The 21,300-nt window shown below is 37.7% G+C and overlaps 3 protein-coding genes across 5 annotated transcripts; all 3 read right to left on the bottom strand.

The window, feature by feature from the left end:
- Positions 1-24: 24 nt before the first annotated feature.
- Positions 25-16,226, bottom strand: LOC107764622 (plastoglobule-localized metallopeptidase 48, chloroplastic). Of its 3 annotated transcripts, none has more exons than XM_075229924.1 (9): positions 15,888-16,226; positions 15,688-15,745; positions 14,913-14,980; positions 14,145-14,324; positions 13,661-13,757; positions 13,082-13,191; positions 12,850-12,983; positions 12,569-12,745; positions 25-317 (listed from the first exon to the last, which is right to left on the bottom strand). In XM_075229924.1, the coding sequence occupies exons 1-8, from the start codon at positions 16,107-16,109 to the stop codon at positions 12,616-12,618; spliced, it is 999 nt and encodes a 332-aa protein (XP_075086025.1). In that variant the 5' UTR covers positions 16,110-16,226; the 3' UTR covers positions 25-317; positions 12,569-12,615. The 3 variants fall into 3 exon arrangements, with proteins under 3 accessions (XP_075086025.1, XP_075086027.1, XP_075086026.1); XM_075229926.1 differs by lacking the exon at positions 25-317 and adding an exon at positions 811-2,177; XM_075229925.1 differs by lacking the exon at positions 25-317 and adding an exon at positions 3,602-4,009.
- LOC107818881 (uncharacterized) lies at positions 994-1,602 on the bottom strand. Its single transcript, XM_016644950.2, has one exon. The coding sequence runs from the start codon at positions 1,600-1,602 to the stop codon at positions 994-996; it is 609 nt and encodes a 202-aa protein (XP_016500436.2).
- A 783-nt stretch (positions 16,227-17,009) lies between the features above and the next one.
- LOC107764623 (B2 protein-like) lies at positions 17,010-20,527 on the bottom strand. The gene is made up of 6 exons (XM_075229927.1): positions 20,388-20,527; positions 18,945-19,510; positions 18,309-18,409; positions 17,753-17,836; positions 17,522-17,632; positions 17,010-17,423 (listed from the first exon to the last, which is right to left on the bottom strand). Exons 2-6 carry the CDS (start codon positions 19,498-19,500, stop codon positions 17,382-17,384), a joined length of 894 nt encoding a protein of 297 aa, XP_075086028.1. The 5' UTR covers positions 19,501-19,510; positions 20,388-20,527; the 3' UTR covers positions 17,010-17,381.
- Positions 20,528-21,300: the final 773 nt, after the last annotated feature.

Raw genomic sequence — 21,300 nt, 5'->3', positions numbered from 1 at the left:
ATCGTGCAAGAGTCAGAGCTCAAATGCAGGATAATCGTGGCTGTCGGTCAGTTCTACTCATTGATGACCATCATCAAACCAAAGTTTCTTTGTATTTGAATGTACAGAGCTATTGGAGATATACACATAGTTAATGACTATACAAATTCAGATCATACCTCTTTTACATTATATTGACCGAGGAAATATATTCAAAGCTAGTACTTCGACAATCGAAACTACAATGGTAAGTAGATATCAAGTCATCAACTGCTGAAGTGGGTTTATATTCCACGTAAAATCTGCGCCCTGAGCAGCTGCACTTGTACCCTATAATCCTGCAAAATTGTATGTTAGGAAGAAGATGCTCAAAAGAGACTACAAGAACCTTATTAAACAATGACTTACAAAGCAAAGAAAAGTAAAGGTCGCATGCCATATAAGACCAAAATGTATAGTATTTGGTGATACCAATTCTCATTAACTGCCATTGACAGGCAGGAAACCTTTCCGTCATCTTTTAACAAATGTAGTTATGAGGAGGAAGAAAAGGGATATGCAAAATCTGACAGATGGATTTGATAGAAATAGCGGCTTGTAAAATAGTGGCAGCTTTTAAAATTTCGATACTACAGTTTTGAGAAGAGAGTTTGGCTGAAATACACATTTAACTTATTGTATACTCGATTTTCACACACACATAGGGTTCGAGCTGATAATCGTAAGTCTGCTTAACCTGTGGAACCCCTCTAGATCTGCCACAACTGTAAACCATACACATGAAGCACTTTTTCCTGGTTTATATTCACAGGCCTCTCTCAAATGGCATCCTTTTTTTTTTTGGTTAATCGGAAAATTTTATTTAACCAAGTATATCAGAATGTACAATTGACTCTTTGGACTCTAGAGACAGATCTCAGTATTCATACATTTTGGAACTATTCTACCTCTACTCTCTTCAACCATCAAATCTACTACTGACGATATCCATGAATACAACTCTATGTTTTAGTGTTATACTGGGTAACTATTTAAACAATACAACTGTTGGCGCCACTTGCTCTGTCTCTGCCCATAAGCGTGCAACTGTAGTATAATTTCCTTTATCAGCTGTCTGCTCTCTCTTTGTTGATTGTTGAATCTTCTTCCATTCCTCTCGGACCATATTTGGTAGACACTTGCTGCAAACAGAAATCCAATGATGCCTGCTCTTGCTCTAGAATTATTAGTTCTTCTAGCTGCCCATTCGATTTCCTCTTCCCAGTTTCTGATTGGTCTCCTTTCCCCTAGCCAATGTAACAGTGTGCTCCATATGAACTTTGAATAGCCACAACCAAAGAAAAGATGCTCCAATGTCTCCACTGCAATAGTATTGCATAAAACACATTCCTGCTCCACTTGAATTCCCCATTTGTGAAGTCTATCCACAGTGGACAACTTCTTATGCATTGTCAGCCATAGTATAAAGTGGTGTCTAGGAACAATTCCCTTAGCTAAGACCAAGCGTTTCCATGAAACTTTCTGGAGCTGAGGCATAAAGGTTTGATATGCCTTCTTGATACTGAACTTCCCTCTTTCCTCACATGCTTTGAGATCATCTAATGGATTTCCAGATTGAGTCATCCATTTCCTTGCCTCAAATATTTTCCTGACCATCCAACTAGCTTGATTTGGGGTAGGCATGCTGGCCAGGTCTCTTCCTTTTATATATATGCTATGGATCCACTGCACCTATAACTTTTCCTTCTTTTCACCCACAGCCCATAATAGCTTGCAAATTGCAGCTTTGTTCCAGATAAAGAAATCCAAAATTTTCAATCCTCCTGCAGCCTTAGGCATGCATGTAGTGCTCCAAGCAACTAGGGCCCTTCTTGATAGTTCATTACTACCAGTCCATAAGAAGCTTCTGCAAACATTTGTCACCATACTCAATATCTTCTTAGGCAATAAGAACACTTGCGCCCGGTATGTCTGCATCTCAAAGAGTACACTTTTGATAAGTTGTACTCTGCCACTATATGATAAAAATTTGGTAGTCCAGCATTTAGGTCTTGCAATGATCTATTCAACTAATGGAAGGCATTGATGGATAGACAGTTTTCTAGAAGACAATGGAATCCCCAAATATTTAAATGGCATCTCTCCCCTAGAGAAGTGCATCTCTTGCATTATCTGAGAACTAAACTCCTGTGTCACTCCTGCAACATAGAAGAAACTCTTCTCCAAATTAGCTTTCAGTCCAGATACACTAGACAAGTGATTGAATGCTTGCATCATCAGGGATATAGACATCTGATCAGCCCTACAACACATTAATAGGTCATCAGCAAAGCAAATGTGCACTACTCCCCTGTTAGCACATCTGGGATGGTAGTTGAAATCAGGATTGTGTCTAAGTTGCTTCAGGGACCTATTTAGATACTCCATAGCCAAGACAAACAGGTATGGGGACTTAAGAATCTCCTTGTCTCAATCCCCTCTTAGCTTGAAATATAGGGGTTAGGCCACCATTCAACACTATGGAGTAATTAACTGTGGATACACAAGTCATGATCAGGTTTATTATCTTCTGAGGGATTCCAAATTCCAGCAAGACCTGTCTCACAAAATCCCAATTCAGAGAATCATATGCCTTCCTGATATCCACCTTCACTATGCATCTAGGTGATACTCCCTTTTTTGCATAACCTTTCACAAGCTCATGAGCCAGAATCACATTGTCCATGACAGACGATGAAAACTTAAACCGACATAATGGGGATTAGAATTAAGTGTGGTCTGTATACCTTTTCGAAGTGCAATCGTGTACTAGGAAGAGACAAGTTCGCAGTAGGAGCAGGGTCAGGTGCAGGACGAGAACCAGTTGGGCCTGATGTAGGGCGCGAACGACGATGATAAGTCAAGAGTGGTGTTCCTGTGGCTGGGGATCTAGGAGGAACAACACTAGACTCCTCAACGGTTGGTATGGGTGAAACTTCTGTGGTCGAAGGTGGAGGAGGAGCTATAGTAAACTCCTCAAAGGTCGGTATAGGTAAGACCTCAGATATATCATGGTGGTCAGCACAGGTAAAGAAAGGTTTAGACTCAAAAAATGTGACGTCAGCTGACATAAGGTACCTACGAAGATCAGGGGAATAACAACGATATCCCTTCTGAACACGAGAATAACCAAGGAAGACACACTTGAGAGCACGAGGAGCTAACTTATCTTTCCCAGGGGCTAAGTTATGAACAAAACACGTGCTCCCAAAAACACAAGGTGGAAGAGAGTATAAGGGTGACCGGGGTAACAATACTGAATGCGAAATCTGATCCTTGATGGGATATGAAGGCATCCGATTAATCAAATAACAAGTTGTGAGAACTGCATCGCCCCAAAAACGCAACGGAACACGAGATTCAATTAGAAGTGTGAGAGCAGTCTCAATAAGTTGCCTATTCTTTCTCCCTACAACCTCATTTTGCTGAGGGGTATAAGGACAAGATATCTGATGAATAATTCCTTGAGAAGTCATAAACTGCTGAAACTGAGAAGATAAATATTCTAAGGCATTATCACTGCGAAAAATGTGAATAGAAACACCAAATTGGTTTTTGATTTCAGCACAGAAACTCTGGAATATAGAAAATAACTCAGAACGATTTTTCATTAAAAAAAGTCAAGTACATCTTGAATAATCATCAATATAACTAACAAAATAACAAAATCCCAAAGTTGAACTAACTCTACTAGGACCCCATATATCAGAATGAACTAAGAAGAAAACAGACTCTGCAGGACTCTCAACACTACGCGGAAAGGGGACTGGGTATGTTTCCCAAGCTGACACGACTCACAATCTAATGTAGACAAACTAGATAAACTAGGTACCATCTTATGAAGTTTGGATAAACTCGGATGTCCTAAACGCCTGTGGATTAGGTCTGGAGGATCTGTAATTAGACATGTTGTGGAAGGACTGAGTGAGTTAAGGTAGTAAATGCATTCTGATTCACGTCCTGTACCAAATGTCTGTCCCGTACTACGGTCCTGCATAATAAAAGAATCGTCAATAAAATATATACCACAATGGAGGGCACGAGTCAAACGACTAACAGATGCAAGACTAAAAGGACAACCAGGGACATAAAGAACGGAATCTAGGGTGATAGAAGACAAGGGATTAGCTTGTCCAACTCCTTTTGCCTTAGTTTGACATCATTTGGCTAAAGTAACAATGGGAAGAGACTGTAAATATACAACATTCGACAAAAGTGATATATTACCAGAGATGTGATCAGAACAGCCTGAGTCCATGATCCATGGTCCAACAGTACTAGACTGGGAAACACAAGCAAAAGAATTACCAGCAACAGAAGTATCAGTCTGAGCAACCGAGGCTACTTGTGGAGATGTCTGCTTACTTGCACGATACTGAAGGAGCTCATTATATTCTTCTTTAGATAAAGAAAATCCCGGGTTACATGTAGTCTCGGTCTGAGCAATGTAAGCATTTTGGGGTGGACGGCCATGTAAGGAATAGCACATTTCACGAGTGTGTCCAAGTTTGTGACAATAAGAACACTTGGGTCTAGATCTTCCAAAACGACCTCCTCCTCGTCTATTCTCCATAGTTCGAGACGCCCGAACATCCACTATTTGGGATGCGAGAACAGAGGAATCAAGTATATGTGATGAGATCACTGGGTGACTTGGTGCTGCAGCAAGGCGGAGTAATCGAGAGAATACTTCATCAACCGTGGGGACAGTCGGACTAGCCAAAATCTGGTCGCGTACTGAATCAAGATCATTAAGAAGTCCAGCGAGGGTAAGAACTAGAAACATCTTTTGCCGTTGCTCTTGTTGTTTTTCAACACTAGCAGAAACTGGCATCAACTTCTCAAATTCTTCCATGACTGCCTGTACTTGACCCAAGTAAGTAAACATATCTAATTCCTGCTTCTTTAAGTTTGTCATCCGCGATATCACATCATAGAAGCAAGATATGTCATTAGTGTATAAGGTACGAGCCTTTGCCCAAACCAAATAACATGTCTGGAATGGACGAAACAAGGGCATCAACTTGGAATCAATAGATCGCCACAAGATGCTACATAACTGAGCATCGATCTTTGCCCAAAGTGCTATCGCCTTTTCATCTCCTTCGCTAGACTGTTTGATTAGATGATCTTGAACACCTTGACCTTTACACCACAACTCGACAGATGAAGCTCAAGCTAAGTAGTTTGCACTTCCCATTAAAGGTTCTGAGGTAATCATTACACTAAGCTTCCAGAACTCATGTTTCTAAACCCAAAAACATCAAATCCCAAAGACATCGTTGCAAATTATTACCAAATAAGAGAAAGAATCAACTGTAATCCACTGAAACAGAGTAAGGAAATACTGTAGTCGTCGGAATCTTACTGTAGCTGCCAGAAACAAAAACTGTTCACACCGGAAAAATATAAAAGTGGTCGGAATTTGGTGTAACCTGGATGGGTAGGCTCGGAATTCCATTGCGAACAATCTGCCCCAAAGAATTTTTTCCAAAAAGTGACCGGAAAGGGCCCCCACGCGCTGGCGCGTGACGTCGGAACTTCGTCGGAAAAATTTCTTCCGACGGCGCATGGGAGCGCGTGGAGGGTCTTCTGACGGAGATATTTTTATGGGTTGGTCGTCGGAGGCCGATCTACTTTGTGATAGTGTTGGTTTTTGCACAACACTGACGAAAAATGGTTTGTTTTTTTTTTTACTGCGGCAGACCTGTGTTTGCCGGAAAAAAGACTTCCGGTTGACTGATTTCTCTTCCCGGAGTCGCTGGAATTTATGCACAGCGATAAATCTCTCACGATTGCTCTGATACCATGTGAGAAAGCACGGGTGATGTTGGGCATATTTCGATATGTGTTGATGTTACTTTACCCATGTTTTAACCGCTTTTTGATGCTATTTGATCTTTAAAATGCCCAACATGGTTTAATTATTGGTTTTATGACTAATTGAGTTGTGTGTGATGAATTAGGGTGTTTGGAGTACAAAAATATGAAGAAAAGGTGTTCTAGGTAGAGGAAGAGGGGTTGGATTTCGTGCACCCTTAGCAGTGAAGTCGGCCCATAGCATCCGCCATAGCATCCGCACCTAGGCAAAGCTGAGAAGGAGGAACAAAGGGTGGATGCGACGCATCCACCCTAGCATGCGAAGCTGAGAAGTGGAGGACGAGGTGGATGCGACGCATCCACCCCAGCATCAATCCCTGTAGCCAAGTCGGATTAGGAATAGGAGAACTTTGGCCCACGACTTTTGTACGCAATATATAAGCTAAAAACGCCTCTTTTAGGGCATCTAACATATTGGGAAGGGGGAAAAAGCCACGACAAAGCTGTGGAGGCCGGAATTTATCAAGTTTCATCTTTCTCCCACCAAACTTAGTAATCTTTATGTTTCTTTGTATGATTTGTTGTTTGGCTATCATGTCTATATGGAGCTAAACTTCACGTTCTAGGGTTGTGGTTCTTTCATGACTATTGTTATTCGGATATTGATTTTGACTTCTTGATTTATCATATTAGTTTATTTATTCAATCTTGTGCTTAATTATTTAATTGCTTGATCACCAATTCAATATTATCTACGAATCTAGAATTGAACTCGAAAGTGGGAATTCTATATTGCATACAGGATTGAGTAGGGCAAGTTCTTGAACTCGGGCATCGGGGAACGGATTCGTGGTTGGGATAGACATATACCTAATTGCCTTGCTTGGTTGATTTACAGGAATTATAAATGCGTTCTTGTTGATTCTAACTCCATAGACATATAGGCGTTAGGTTAGCTTGAATAGGCGAGTGAGAACTCGACAGATTCTTATGAGCAATATTAACCCTGTCAACCAATAAGCTAGATAAATTAGTCGGTCAATTCAATTGAAGAATACAATAGGATTGTTAGATAGCCCATAACCCTAGATCGTTTTCATTACATTGATATCATTAAAATCTGCTCTTTCTCTGTTCAAAGTTTATTATTTATATTTTTCTTATTTAATTAGTTTAGAATAAAATATTTTTAGGTTTAATTCTTGTTTAGATAATTAGGATAGTCTAATTTAGTTAATAGTTAATCATAAGTCCTCGTGGGTTCGACATCCGACTTTTAGTCACTTTATTACTTGACGACCGCGTATACTTGCGTGAGTGTGTTTGGTCGCAACAAGTTTTTGGCGCCGTTGCCGGGGACTTAGAAATTAGCTATTTTTCTAGATTAGACATTTTTTTTATCTATTCATTTTTTTTGTTTAGTTAGTATTTGTTATTTATTTTAACATGGCATCTTGGAATGAAAATTATTCGAATGATGGTTATTCTTATTTTGATGATCCTTGTCCATATTGTGGAAGACCCCACTGGTGGAAAAATTGTCAGAATATTCCCGGGGCCGATTTGTGCGCACAATCTCAATCCTTTGAGTGGAATATTTGTAATATGTGTGGTGGTCAAGATGACCATTGGGATGGTTGTCCTAATCCTGTTCATCCTTCTCTGAGCCCTTATTATGATCTTTCTAATGATGTTTCTGAGTTTGATAGGGGCAATGAAGTGCAGGATATGGAGCCTGATGCATATATTAGGAATATTCTGAGGCAAGTAGCAGAGCAACAGGATGAACTCAAAAAAGATATGAAAAGAATGAGGGCAGCAATCACAAGAATGAAGGCCAATATGGAAGAATTGAATGAAGAGAGCGAGTACCAGCAAACAGATAATTTTGAAAAAGTGGAGATTTTGAGCCATATGTCGCTGGTGGAACAATCCGAAAGATTAGAAATATATGAGGCTCAACGTGAGGAAATTACAAATGAGATGAGATACTTTATAGAAGGAAGAGCCAAATTGGGACAAGAGATCGATAAATTTGGTACTACTATTCACGACTTAGAGGCTCAATTGAATACAAAGGTTGATGCGTCTAACGCTCAACAAAACAGTAATGAGTTGTGTAAAGCTGAAAATGAGCTTATACGCCAAATTAAGAAGCTAAAAGTGGAGAGCCAATCACTCGAGAATATTTTTGTTGATGATGCCCATGTTGAGAAAAGTACACTAGAGCCATGTGAGGAAGTAGATAATGTTATATTTGAAGATTCTTGTGTATGTAAATATGAGGATGTAAAGAGTAATACAATTCTAGAGTTAGGGCGTATTGGTCCTCATTCCAATCATTTTTCCACATTGTGTTTAGATAGTAAGATAGTAATCAAGACATCTGAGCCTATGGGGGAGTCAAAGAGTGAGGATGAGAGTGCTTGTATTCTTGAATTTGTCATGCCAAAAAGCAAAAAATACATTCCTCATCTAAAGGCCGAGAAGTGTAGAGTGAAAAATTTATTACTTGGCCTGGTTATCATTGTAGCCCCACCACTGGAGCATAGCCGCAAACTGGATGCCATGTTAGGGGCTCAATTCATAAGTTCGAGGTGGAGGCAAAAAGTGATTCACGTCGTGCCGCTACGTTAAATCAGGCGCTTGTTGGGAGGCAACCCAGCTTTAGCGCTTTTTTTTTTTTTTTTTTGTTTACTTTCTATTTTATTTTATTTTATTTTTATTATTTTATAGTATTTATTTTTGTTTTGTAGGATTACGAGCATAGGAAGCAAAGCCATTAGAAGAGTGCAAAAGCGAGCTAGATGGTGAGGACTAAGTGTGGGGTGCCCACACAAAGGACGATGCCTGGGGAAAGTCTGAGTACCTCGTGAGCCGCTATTGCTTCGGCCTTTGGCCTACCAGGGAGTCTCGTTTACCCTCTTATTATTTATAGTGTGCATTGAGGACATTGCAAAATTTTAAGTGTGGGGTGAGGAGATCGTTTGGATGAGTTTCTGTGCTATTTTAGCTTAGTTGTAGTACTCATTCTTAAGTGTAGTAGCTTTTGTGGAAAAAAAAATGAAAAATTAGAAAAATTAGACTTTTCCCGACGATTGATCTCCTAGACAGTTTTCTTGAGGGATTAAAGTCTAAACAAAAATTCAAAAATATGTCTTTTAGCTTTCTTTAGGTAGTAATAATCCCCTGTGGTTTTTCTTTGTGCCTCGGTTCTTTTCCATGGGATGTAGTTTGAACCGGGTAGTTTTTCTTTCTGAGTAGATTAGGAATTTAGGGAATAAAAGGAGCAAGAATGATGAACCTAGGCGCCCTTGACTTGTTTGATAGTAACATATTTATGCTTTGGCACGTGTAGTATCTTCTGTATGATTTGAGTTTATTGATGATGCCTTGTTAAATTGGATAGCATGTTTTGTGGCGCCTATGTCTCGTTTACATGACTTATGTTCACCTTGTGTTTAATACTTAATATCTCGTGACTCCGTGAATACTTGCATTGCTTGAGAGTCGGAATGTGATCGTCTTTAGTGAGTCATGTGCCATGTGTGGTGAGGTTTTTGTGTTGTCCATGTATTGTACTTGTGTCTAGAACTTGCCCGGTATGTGAGTTGAAGCGAAATTTTAGGTGATGCTCGGTTTGAAAAATAATTTTAGGCTTTCTTTGATCTTTTTGAGCTTATTTATTATCACAAATAAAATCTATCCCTAGTTAACCCTTTTGAGCCTGTAGACCTTTTATTTGGTACCCACATTACAAGCCTATACCCTTTTTATTTTTAATTGACATTGTTTTGATCCTTTTACCTCTTAAAGCACTTTAATTGTTAGATGAGCGCTAAAAGAAGTAAGAAGGGACTAAGTGTGGGGTGACTTTTGAGTGGAACCAATGAAAGAAAGAAGGGTGCACTTATTTTGTAAAATAATACACCACTAGCGGAAATTGAAAGAAGAAAAAAAAAAGAAGAGAAAAATCTGGAAAAAAAGAAAGAAAAATATAGATGAATAAATTGTTGTCTTGTTCTTGCTAGTGGGTATGAATTAAAGTAGTACTTAAAGAAAGAGAAAATATTGTTGGGGTGATATTATTTGTGAAATTGAAGTGGTGTTGAAGAATTTGCGCTTAAGTTATTTGATGATGTGTTAAAGTGCTTAGGAGGTTGAGTCACTATTCCTAAAATATATCCTACCTTTCCCTTAGCCCACATTACAACCATGAAAAAGTCCTAATTGATTTTAGATCGAGCGAGCTTACATTAGTAGAGATTTACATTAAGGGCAAGCATATGGTACCAATTGCATGCATGTGACTTCTCTGTGAGAGTGAGCGATTTTCTTTGATATATGTGAGTCATTAAAATATTTGATCATGAGATTCGAATGTGTGGATTGAACTCGCTCTCTTGTTCTTGTTGTGAGGGCACATGGTTTCACGAGGGATAGGTAACGTTATTAGACTTCTCTATGATGTTGGGTGTTCAAGCCATGAGTGCATTGTGACATTGAGTCGGTTTTTGAGGTTAGGATTGTTGTGAGCATGTTGTCTTTGTTTGAATATTTTTAAAAGAATGACACAAGTAAAGGTAAGTGCATATGATGCATATTCTAGAGCCTAGTTGTGGCAAATGACCATGGTCATAGGTGTAGTATGCTTTGAATGATAAGAGCTTAATTTTGTTTCGTCTACTATAGTGATGGTTTGTTCGAGGACGAACAAAGGTTTAAGTGTGGGGTGGTGATGTTGGGCATATTTCGATATGTGTTGATGTTACTTTACCCATGTTTTAACCGCTTTTTGATGCTATTTGATCTTTAAAATGCCCAACATGGTTTAATTATTGGTTTTATGACTAATTGAGTTGTGTGTGATGAATTAGGGTGTTTGGAGTACAAAAATATGAAGAAAAGGTGTTCTAGGTAGAGGAAGAGGGGTTGGATTTCGTGCACCCTTAGCAGTGAAGTCGGCCCATAGCATCCGCCATAGCATCCGCACCTAGGCAAAGCTGAGAAGGAGGAACAAAGGGTGGATGCGACGCATCCACCCTAGCATGCGAAGCTGAGAAGTGGAGGACGAGGTGGATGCGACGCATCCACCCCAGCATCAATCCCTGTAGCCAAGTCGGATTAGGAATAGGAGAACTTTGGCCCACGACTTTTGTACGCAATATATAAGCTAAAAACGCCTCTTTTAGGGCATCTAACATATTGGGAAGGGGGAAAAAGCCACGACAAAGCTGTGGAGGCCGGAATTTATCAAGTTTCATCTTTCTCCCACCAAACTTAGTAATCTTTATGTTTCTTTGTATGATTTGTTGTTTGGCTATCATGTCTATATGGAGCTAAACTTCACGTTCTAGGGTTGTGGTTCTTTCATGACTATTGTTATTCGGATATTGATTTTGACTTCTTGATTTATCATATTAGTTTATTTATTCAATCTTGTGCTTAATTATTTAATTGCTTGATCACCAATTCAATATTATCTACGAATCTAGAATTGAACTCGAAAGTGGGAATTCTATATTGCATACAGGATTGAGTAGGGCAAGTTCTTGAACTCGGGCATCGGGGAACGGATTCGTGGTTGGGATAGACATATACCTAATTGCCTTGCTTGGTTGATTTACAGGAATTATAAATGCGTTCTTGTTGATTCTAACTCCATAGACATATAGGCGTTAGGTTAGCTTGAATAGGCGAGTAAGAACTCGACAGATTCTTATGAGCAATATTAACCCTGTCAACCAATAAGCTAGATAAATTAGTCGGTCAATTCAATTGAAGAATACAATAGGATTGTTAGATAGCCCATAACCCTAGATCGTTTTCATTACATTGATATCATTAAAATCTGCTCTTTCTCTGTTCAAAGTTTATTATTTATATTTTTCTTATTTAATTAGTTTAGAATAAAATATTTTTAGGTTTAATTCTTGTTTAGATAATTAGGATAGTCTAATTTAGTTAATAGTTAATCATAAGTCCTCGTGGGTTCGACATCCGACTTTTAGTCACTTTATTACTTGACGACCGCGTATACTTGCGTGAGTGTGTTTGGTCGCAACAACGGGAGAAAATATATTATCGATATTAGATACTCAATACAATACAAGAGGTCCTTATTTATAGCTATAATCTACAAGGACATATAGCTATCCTTCTCCCTTTGGTTCGATTCCCCTGAAATCCAGCTACCTAGTTGAATTGGGGCTAGATTTTGCGTCACCCCTGAAGCTAGAGTAATCTGCCTTACAGATCTTGCCTTTGGGGAAGCTTCCTCCACCATCTGACTTTTAGATTTCGACTGGTCTTCATGTTCCACTGAAACTTCCACTTGTGTATTTCGTTCCTCTATCTCCTGATTAGGGCTTTGTGAATGGGTTGATTGTAGGGTGGGAACTTTGGTAGTGATAGTTGGGGTATAGACTTGAGGGGGTCTCCGTTTCCGGCGAGCCATCGTAGTGGCGCAAGTTAGCAATTCTGGCTTAACATGCACCTTTGACGTTTATATATTCTTAATAAATGCTTCTTTGCATATTCTCAAATGGAATCCTGCTCAGCTAATAGCTTTAATACAGTTATACAGACCTAGCGAAAGTAAATGCTCCTCAGACCTTTAGTAACAACCCCTCTAACCAATCCGAAATGGAAGGAAGAATATATAGTACTAAAACATTTACAAAAAACTCCAATTCCTAGACATTAAAGCATATAAGAGTAAACCATATACCTGGATATTTACACGTATTCAATTTCGACATTCATCCTCATGCAGTGCTAAAGATTTTGCACAGTCTGTATTGCACGCTTAAGAAGAGACCTATACTCTTGACTTCTCGACCATTCATCAATCTCGCGTGCACGTAAAACGGGGAGTGGATGTGAAAGTTGCCTTGTTTGAGCATTTCTGAAAAGAAAGCAGGTTGAAGAACTTAAAAAGAATGTAAGAAAATAAGAAAATTGCAAGCCGAACTATCTCAAGATACAAGACAGCTATATTACTATATATACCTAATATACCACCCAACTGGGCTTGATGATGCTTTTTCGTAAGAGCGAGCTTGCTCTAAGAATGCATCCACATTCAGTTGATCCGACAGAGATGGACAGCCGCCAGCTAATTTCATTAGTACTGAAACGACCACCTCTTGTGGGAGCATGGAAAAAAAGGAATATCATGGATAAGATTTTCTAATGTGGTTAATGCCCTAAAATGTGAATTTACTGTTTGGGTTTCCTCTACCTTTGGATCTTGAGCAACAAGAAGTGCTGCACGATCACAAGTGAGTTCTGCTGCTCGAAGCCAGCGGAAGAGCTGTTCTTCCAGCCTCTGAGCAATCAAACCACCAATACCTGTGGGTGGAAAAAGAATTCGAAATCATTTGTAACTGAAGCTCGTCTTTTTTTGCAGCTACTTAATTATAACCCCATATAACACATCCTAGCAGCTAAGAAACAATTGATTCACAGATAAAAGCTTTGCGCAACACTTACCTAAACTTACATAACTTTACATTTTAGTATATCTGATATAGTCCCCATTCGGGGACATCCGGTAAAATATACAAATTAATATGTAAAGAGATCAGTTCTCAACCCATTCATGTTGAAGCGCTTCTATAAGAATTATGTGATACGAATATAGTAATACTTGCTACTTCTAGCTGAAATTTAACTTGGTTAACTTACTAAAATAACCTATTTTATCTATTGTTTAACTTCTGTATCCTATCCCTTTTGAGTATTTATTAACCAGAAATGGATGGATTCTCTGTTGCTTTTGCAATTTTCTGTGTTATGCAAAGTAGAATGTAAGTCATACCAGGAACAGTATAGGCACCGAGAGTGAGAATATTTGCAAATGTCAACCACAAACCATGATCACATTTGAGATGACCTAACTCATGAGCCAAGACTGCCTGGAATTTAAAACAACAAAGGGCATAAAAGAGGCAAATCAAGCATATGCAACAAAAATTGTAAGTTGAAATAGAGAAGAAAATTAAGGAACTACAGAAGACAAAAGTGAAAGAATCACATCCTGAGCTTGAGAATTCGAGTTAGCTAAAAATGTTAGGATGATTTAATGCATGAAAAAGGAAAATAAGAAAGACAAATCGAAGTACATTAAGATTGTAAAATGATTCTTAAACCTGCCATAAGGATATACTAACAAAAGTCTCAAGCAATCTTAGAATCTTATGGTTCAACTGATACCTGCCTTTTCTTTGAAAATGCGTACAAGAACCACAAGAGTGGATACTAAAAGCAATGATTTGAAAGTTATTTTAGGAAAGAATCAAGACCTGCAATTCCTTTCGACTCAGCAGCTCCACAAGGCTTGTATGAATAACTACAAAAGGCTTTTTACCACTGACAGCCAGAGTATATGCATTGGGTACAGGACTTTGACGTACATATAAGTCAGGAGCCTCAATATTGAGTATTCTAGCAGCCTCAACCATTAAGCGATGAAGTTCAGGGAGCTGAAAGACATGCCAAATCAGTTAGATGAGAGAAAATTTCTCTGACCTCTTAATCTTTAATGGCAAAGTACGTTGGAACCAGCACAAGGTCCCAGTCCACATACTAATAAATGTAAGATGCTAGTTCATAGTAGTCAATGCAAGCTCAAAGAAGAACTCAGAGTTGCTGAATGTGATGATTAAAACAGGGAAATCTGAGTAGAGATAAACCTCTATGGAAGAACATTTTACTCCTCAAAGATGTATTCCGTTTCGTTATTAAGTATATGAACTGTTAAGCTGATGTAGTATGACTATCAGAACCTTTATAGAAAAACCAATTACAAGCATATGAAAATTAAAGAATAGTCTGCTCAGTAAACATAACTTGGAATGTCAATCAGTATATGAGAAGGCTTTAGAAACAAGTTATTGAGACCATCGACAAGGGGCCCCAATAGTAAGTTGACAACTTTATGTGATTTCAAGAGATGATCCTATTATACAAGTAAGCATCCACAGGGCACAAGAAGAAGTGCTATGAAAAGATCTGACAGCAGGAGGATTAAGTCATTATCACTTAAAGGTCCAAACTGAAAAATGAATGACCTGATTTTCAGAAACAAGAACTGATGTTCCTATGTTCTCCAGAAGCATAACTTGCTCCGAAACACTCCCTGCGATAACATCTTCAGATCAGACATACAGATTGACATCAACCATTTGTCACGAAAAGAAAAGGCAGTTTGTCTTAACATAAAAACTCATTATTACTTAAAGAGAACGCCCCAATTTCCACGCTATGTCAAGATGACAGGATAGTAAGGCACTTTTTTCCAGGTGAACTTGCAAGTAACCAAGTAATTGTCGTTATTTTCCTTCTCACCTTATTGGTTTATAGAGGTTATATAGAGTACCTGAAGGGTTCCTCATTGTTGCAGGGGCGGATCTATAGTATCCCTAACATTTCAAGCTTCTAACTGAGATGGCTTACAAAATTCAACATTTATCACATAAAGCAAGGTTACGGTTATAGTATTGGTTACGGTTTCACGTGAACCAAGTAGCTTTTGCCCAGACCATGTATATATATTAAGAAATTCATTAAATATTTCTAACTATTTGACTGTAAAACCAATTATTATTGTTGTAGGATTATTATTATTATTATTATTATTATTATTATTATTATATAAATTAACTTGAGGTCGTTATAGAAATATGCCTTTGTTTCACCTTTACCCATCAAATGTTTCACCAACGTGGTCCAAAGCTTACATTTGACATTTTGTAGACTTAAAATAAATAAATATAAGTGGTATGTTTTAAGACAAGGCGATTTACATAACTTCAACAACCATGATTCGTAAACAAAAGCACTTACCAAGTAAGGCTTTTCCAATGTCGTTGAGACCAGGTATGGCTCTCAAAAGCAACGTATTCTGAGCAACATAAGAATTAAACATCAAAAGACCAAAATCAACCTAACATTATGCAAAAATGTACTAATAAATTTGCTTCTTCCTTTTTTATAGGAAGACAGAGGCAGAAACAACTGTACCAATAACATAGTATGCATTTTACCTGTCTGTCAAGAGGATGTCTAAAATCATCGGCGTCCAAATCACGAAAAGTTACTGAAGCAGCTCGACGCACAAATGACCTCAACCTTTTTGGATTCGTCTCCAGCTGCTTAAATCCAACAGTGCAAAGTGAACTGATTGGAGGATTGTTAGAGGAAGAGTTAATGAAAAGAGATGACAAATTTAGTGGTGCCACTGCCATAGGAAGAGGAACGGAAGCCATTGGAGGTCCTGGATTTGTTAGCGTCTGAATTCTGCTCTCTCTAATCCCCAATCCTGAAATTCGTTTAATTAAAGTCGCCACACGCAATATTTGGTGGCTTTGTTTCTTTTTATGGAAGCGTAGTTTAGTTTCTGACCACAGCCGTACTCTTGGTAACTATTCCCCGCCATTTCATTGTCCCTTGACTTTGACTCTTGTTAAAAAAATATCAGCTGCTTAATTAAATATCTCCATTTATCTGTAATTACACAAAAAGGTAAACAAATTTTCTTAATATGAATTTTACTTTCCTTAACTCTTTAGTTTACCCTAATCTTTTTGTACAGTTTTTATTTAATTATATATTTATGTTATTCTTAAAGATATAAGTGGTACTAGTATAATTATGGGAAGAGATCACATAGAGTCATTTATCTCCGATGAAATTTGAACTGACTTCACGATTCTCCATTCACTTCATACACTAATATGACATACCCTTGTCGCCTTTTATACATTTATCTCGACAATTAGACCAAGGTTCTTTGAAGTTGATACTTGTTTTCTCCAATTCAAATTGAATGTAAGCCTTCCTAATATGTTATGAAACAAAACTATTGTCCACTTCTAAATTATCTGTTACTGTTTGTTGCAAGTCACTGGCAAAACCCTGCTACACCGTTTATGCATCATGCAAAGGTAAGATAATAATCCCCCACATCCATAAATTTATTTGTTCTTTTTAAAAAGGGATTGGCATGTTATCTTCTACTTTCAGATGACCAATTTCTCCTACCGAGCCAGAAGTTGTAATTGAGAAACTTTTTAGCCCAACTGCCGTTCACCATCAATTCAATACTCTTGAGCTTGGCAGAACAAACTCGATCGGGCAAAAACAATTGCAGCCAGCAAAGACAGAGATACATGAAGTTCAGAATTCACTGCACAATTGGATTACGCAGAGTTACATGCAGAAGTAGAAATGCATACGATCTTTACTCATTACACAATCATAATTACTTCTCAAGCTTACTACAAGATTTGTGAAGCTACTTTGCAAACATCTCCACAGAGAACCACTACACTTATTTGGCTACAAAAGCCAATCCTACGACTAAGTCCCTTCAGATTTACCACCCAAGCTTGCGCTTTGGAAAATCTGCGGAAAGCACACGACTGACAAGCACAACACAACCTATAACATTCACATACACTGCTACAATTTGTTTATGCCAATTAGTCCATTACTTCAGCAAGCCTAGACACCAGCTTTTTCGCATTACTTCAGCAAACCTAGACATCAGCTTTTTCGCAGAGGTCTAGCAAGTCCAAAGTCTGTGCATAACAAGTAAGATTTTAGATAACAAATTTTCAACCTTATAATAACTGGTACGTGTGGGGGAAACAATCCATGACAACATTTATCATATTACCTCAGGTATGGAGAGCTCAAGACGGAACTTGGGACCATCATAGTGATGCAAAACTGGTCTAAAAGCATCTTCCTCCAAAGGCTTACAGATTTTCCTAACACGGGTCCTCACCTAAGTGTAAATGCATGAAACTCAAAAATCAATACAGATGCATCAAATACCTATAGAAAAAAAATGAATTGTTTTTTCATTTTTTTAAAAATTAAATAAATTGTGGATTCATATCTTTACCTGAGCAGGGAATCTTGATTCTCCTTTGCACTTTTTATCTTCCCAAGCTGTTGGATCAATGTTAGAACCTCCAAAACTTGCTGCCTGTTCAGAAAATTGGTAAAGAAATGGTTAAAGAAGAGATTTTATGCTTTGAATGAAGCATGCAACAGAGAACTAGTATAGCTCATTTTTGACAGGTATAAAATAAGAAGCCAGCAATACAATAAGACCCCTCACCAAGTAAACTGCAAACAGAAATTCCTCTGTTTTTTTTTGTGTGTGTGTTTGTGTGTGTGTGGGGGGGAGGGGGGGGAGGGGGGGGGTGTGATAAGAAAGGAATGCAAACAACAACTCTTCAAACCACTATGCTTGAAGGATAATGAAATCTTAACATAAAATAAGAAGGAAAAAACTATGGAAAGAACCATAGCAAGCACGTTCAAGCCTCCCAAGGATGAAGGTGTTAGTATGTATGCATACAATTTTTCATAATTTCTGCCCTTCTAGCTAATAGCGTAAACCAGTTGACTTACATCTGTTCACACCAGTAACAACCAAAAATGTCGCAACTAACCTCAAAGATACCATGTAACTGGTGAGTAGTATAATTATAGAGGAACAAGGGTAAGCCTGGTGTTATCGCCCTCACAGAATCTCTGTACCTTGGAGGTAGACCTGCAAAAGAATGATTGAACTTGTAACAGTGGAAACAGTTCCTTTTTCATCACCATCAACTTATCAATAGCTTCAACTTTCAGTTTGCTTTATTGGCACAAATTGAATCCCAGAACTCTCGAGGTTCAAATCCAATAAGGATCTCAATCTCCTTTCTTTGCAAGTGTTTCTAACAAAAGGCAGCCACAAACACAAAAAAGCTAACAAGATATAAGATGCATAATAACTGACAACTCAAACAAAGCAGATCTTTTTTTTAAACGGTAAATAATGTTTATATAAACAGGCGCAAGTTACAAAATTGACATTCTGGTCCTTTAATCATCACTCTTTCTATCATTTCCATATGGTTTCCTTCTACAATAAAGAATAGGTATAAGACCACTATTCCGTCCACAATTTTTATCAAAAGGATCAGAATGCAGAAAGGTTGTTTATATAACCTTATGTATTAACAAGATATAAATATGATAATATTCCATGTCACAAAATCAAGACCATTTTGGCAGAAAGCTTAAAGATGCTAGAGAAATACCGAACAGCTGGCGTTTTAGGTCTTCCTGCATCGTGTCATTGTTGCAAACAAATATATATCCACCAAGAACCTCATTCCTGGGAAGTGTCTCGGCAGCAGGCAAAGTCTTAAACCTTTTGTCAGTGGCATTATTCCCATTGGCACTCTCACTGTTGTTATTGTTGTTGTTGCTTTCCTTTGTGTGGTTCCCAATGTTGAACTTGCTTAAAGACACATTTCCCAAGTTGTTGACGTTGGGTTTAAGATAAGCTGAATTCATGTTGTACATGCCATTCGTAATGGAACTCTTCGACGTATTTTCATTCATCTTGGTATCCAAATTCAACATGTAGAAGTTAAGGCTTTCCCACTTGTTATCTTCCTGAAACCCTAAATTATCCCTGGGCCTAATTTCAGATGAGCCCTTTGAAAGGTCTAGGTTATTCCTCCGCTCACCCTTGGACCTTATCTGCTGAGCCAATTTCATAGCAGCCGTTGACCATTGATGATCCTCTGAAACTTTTGATTGTCCTCGGAGCTCATCGCCAAACTGCCAATAGCTGTGAAGACTGTCCATGCTGCAGTATCTGACAACAAAAACATACCCCAAGAATCACCATAAATACATTTTCAGCTGAAGCAGATAAAAAACCTAAAGTACTCGTGATCTATGAGTCTCTCTCTCTCTCTCTCTCTCTCTCTCTCTCTCTCTCTCTCTCTCTCTCTCTCATATATATATATATATATATATATATATATATATATATATAACAAAATTAGAAGTTTTCTGTATTTTTAATGGCGTATAAACCTATGATATGGTCAAAATACTCCTAGAAAAAGCAAAAGGTTCAAATTCAACTTACAAGACTAAAACCTATTCGCAGCTAGTAGGTAACAGGTATCACCTATATACATATCATAGCAAGACGAGTCAAAAACCGAAGCAATGCTTAGTGGAAAGGAGTTTCAAGTGAACAATTATTATGTCAATTCGATCTTGTAGAGATAACAGCAACAAAATTTTACCACAGGTAAAAGCTGAAAAAAAAGAAGAAGAGTTTGCCTAAGAATAATGCTTGAATCAACAAAAAATTTCAGTAAGGTTTTTAACTTCAGCGAGAGTAGACAAGTTCTCCAAATAAGAATAAGTTAAAATGTGATTAAAGGAAAAGTAGTTCTCAAATCAAGCCCGAGACAGGACAGTTAAGAATACATCAAGCTATGGCGATCCAATGAATTACAGATCAGAGCATCGACATGGAAATGCTAAGTATAATGCAGCAATAAACTGATTTGACTTGCACAGATGCATGTAATCAAATATTAATGAAGTTCAAAGCTAGTCTTACTACGAAAATTGAGGTCTTAATTAGCAGATCAGCCAAAAAAAAATCTTCAGTCAGAATAACCCTAGATTTTGGGATCCAAATCTAGAGAGAGAGAGAGAGAGAGAGAACTCACCTTTATCTGCTACGCTGCGAAACTCCGGAAGATGCGACAGAGGAGAAGCTAGGACAGCTTTTTGGATATTTATAGCAAAGACTTTCAGCTGAGATGCCCACGCTTATGAGCTAAATTACATTACTGCCATGCCCATTCTCAAATTCCCTTGGAAAAGAAACATTCTCTTTCAAATATATATGGAGTAACAAATTAAAATAGTTTTTAGTATTTAGTGGTTTTTAACATGCAATGCCAACTTCATTAATGTGATAAAAATTTAAGTTTATTTTAACTATTTAAATTTACTTAATGTGATATTCTTTTTATCAAACTAACTTATTAATTAGTCTAATAGTTTCTCCCACTGTCATTAAAATACTTGAGAACTTAAATTAATATCTTAAATGTTGAGTACAATCAAATATTGTTGTATAAAATAAACTTAAAAAATATAAAATGATGAAAAAGTGCGTAATCGAAAAATTGGGTGTTAAGAGTACTAATCAAGTGTGTCGTATGGGAATAAAGGTAGTGCTATAACTTATCGTAAATATTTGATGCTAATAAATATTTACCGTGATGATATTGTTGCGGAAGTCAAATGTATATAGTGTGAATGAGTCACAACTACTATACCAAAAATTATGACAACCACTAAATAATAAACAAGACAATAAGACAACAATAAAAGAACACCAGAATTTACGAGGTTCGGCCAATTTTGCCTACTTCCTCGGACACAATCAATATTTTATTCCACTCCAAAATTACAAGTGAAATAATACTAAAGAGAGAAGATACAAATGCCTTAAGAAGATAAAAGGCAAATGAGAGGTGTATATAAATCCTAAACATTAGGCCTCCTTTTATAGGGTGAAATTCTCATTCAAAAATTGTCATCCACCGATGTGGTACTTTTGCCAATTTCAAC

Source organism: Nicotiana tabacum, chromosome 14 (genome assembly GCF_000715075.1).
Source record: "Nicotiana tabacum cultivar K326 chromosome 14, ASM71507v2, whole genome shotgun sequence".
NCBI lineage: Eukaryota > Viridiplantae > Streptophyta > Magnoliopsida > Solanales > Solanaceae > Nicotiana > Nicotiana tabacum.
This window is presented reverse-complemented; position numbering and strand designations above follow the sequence as displayed.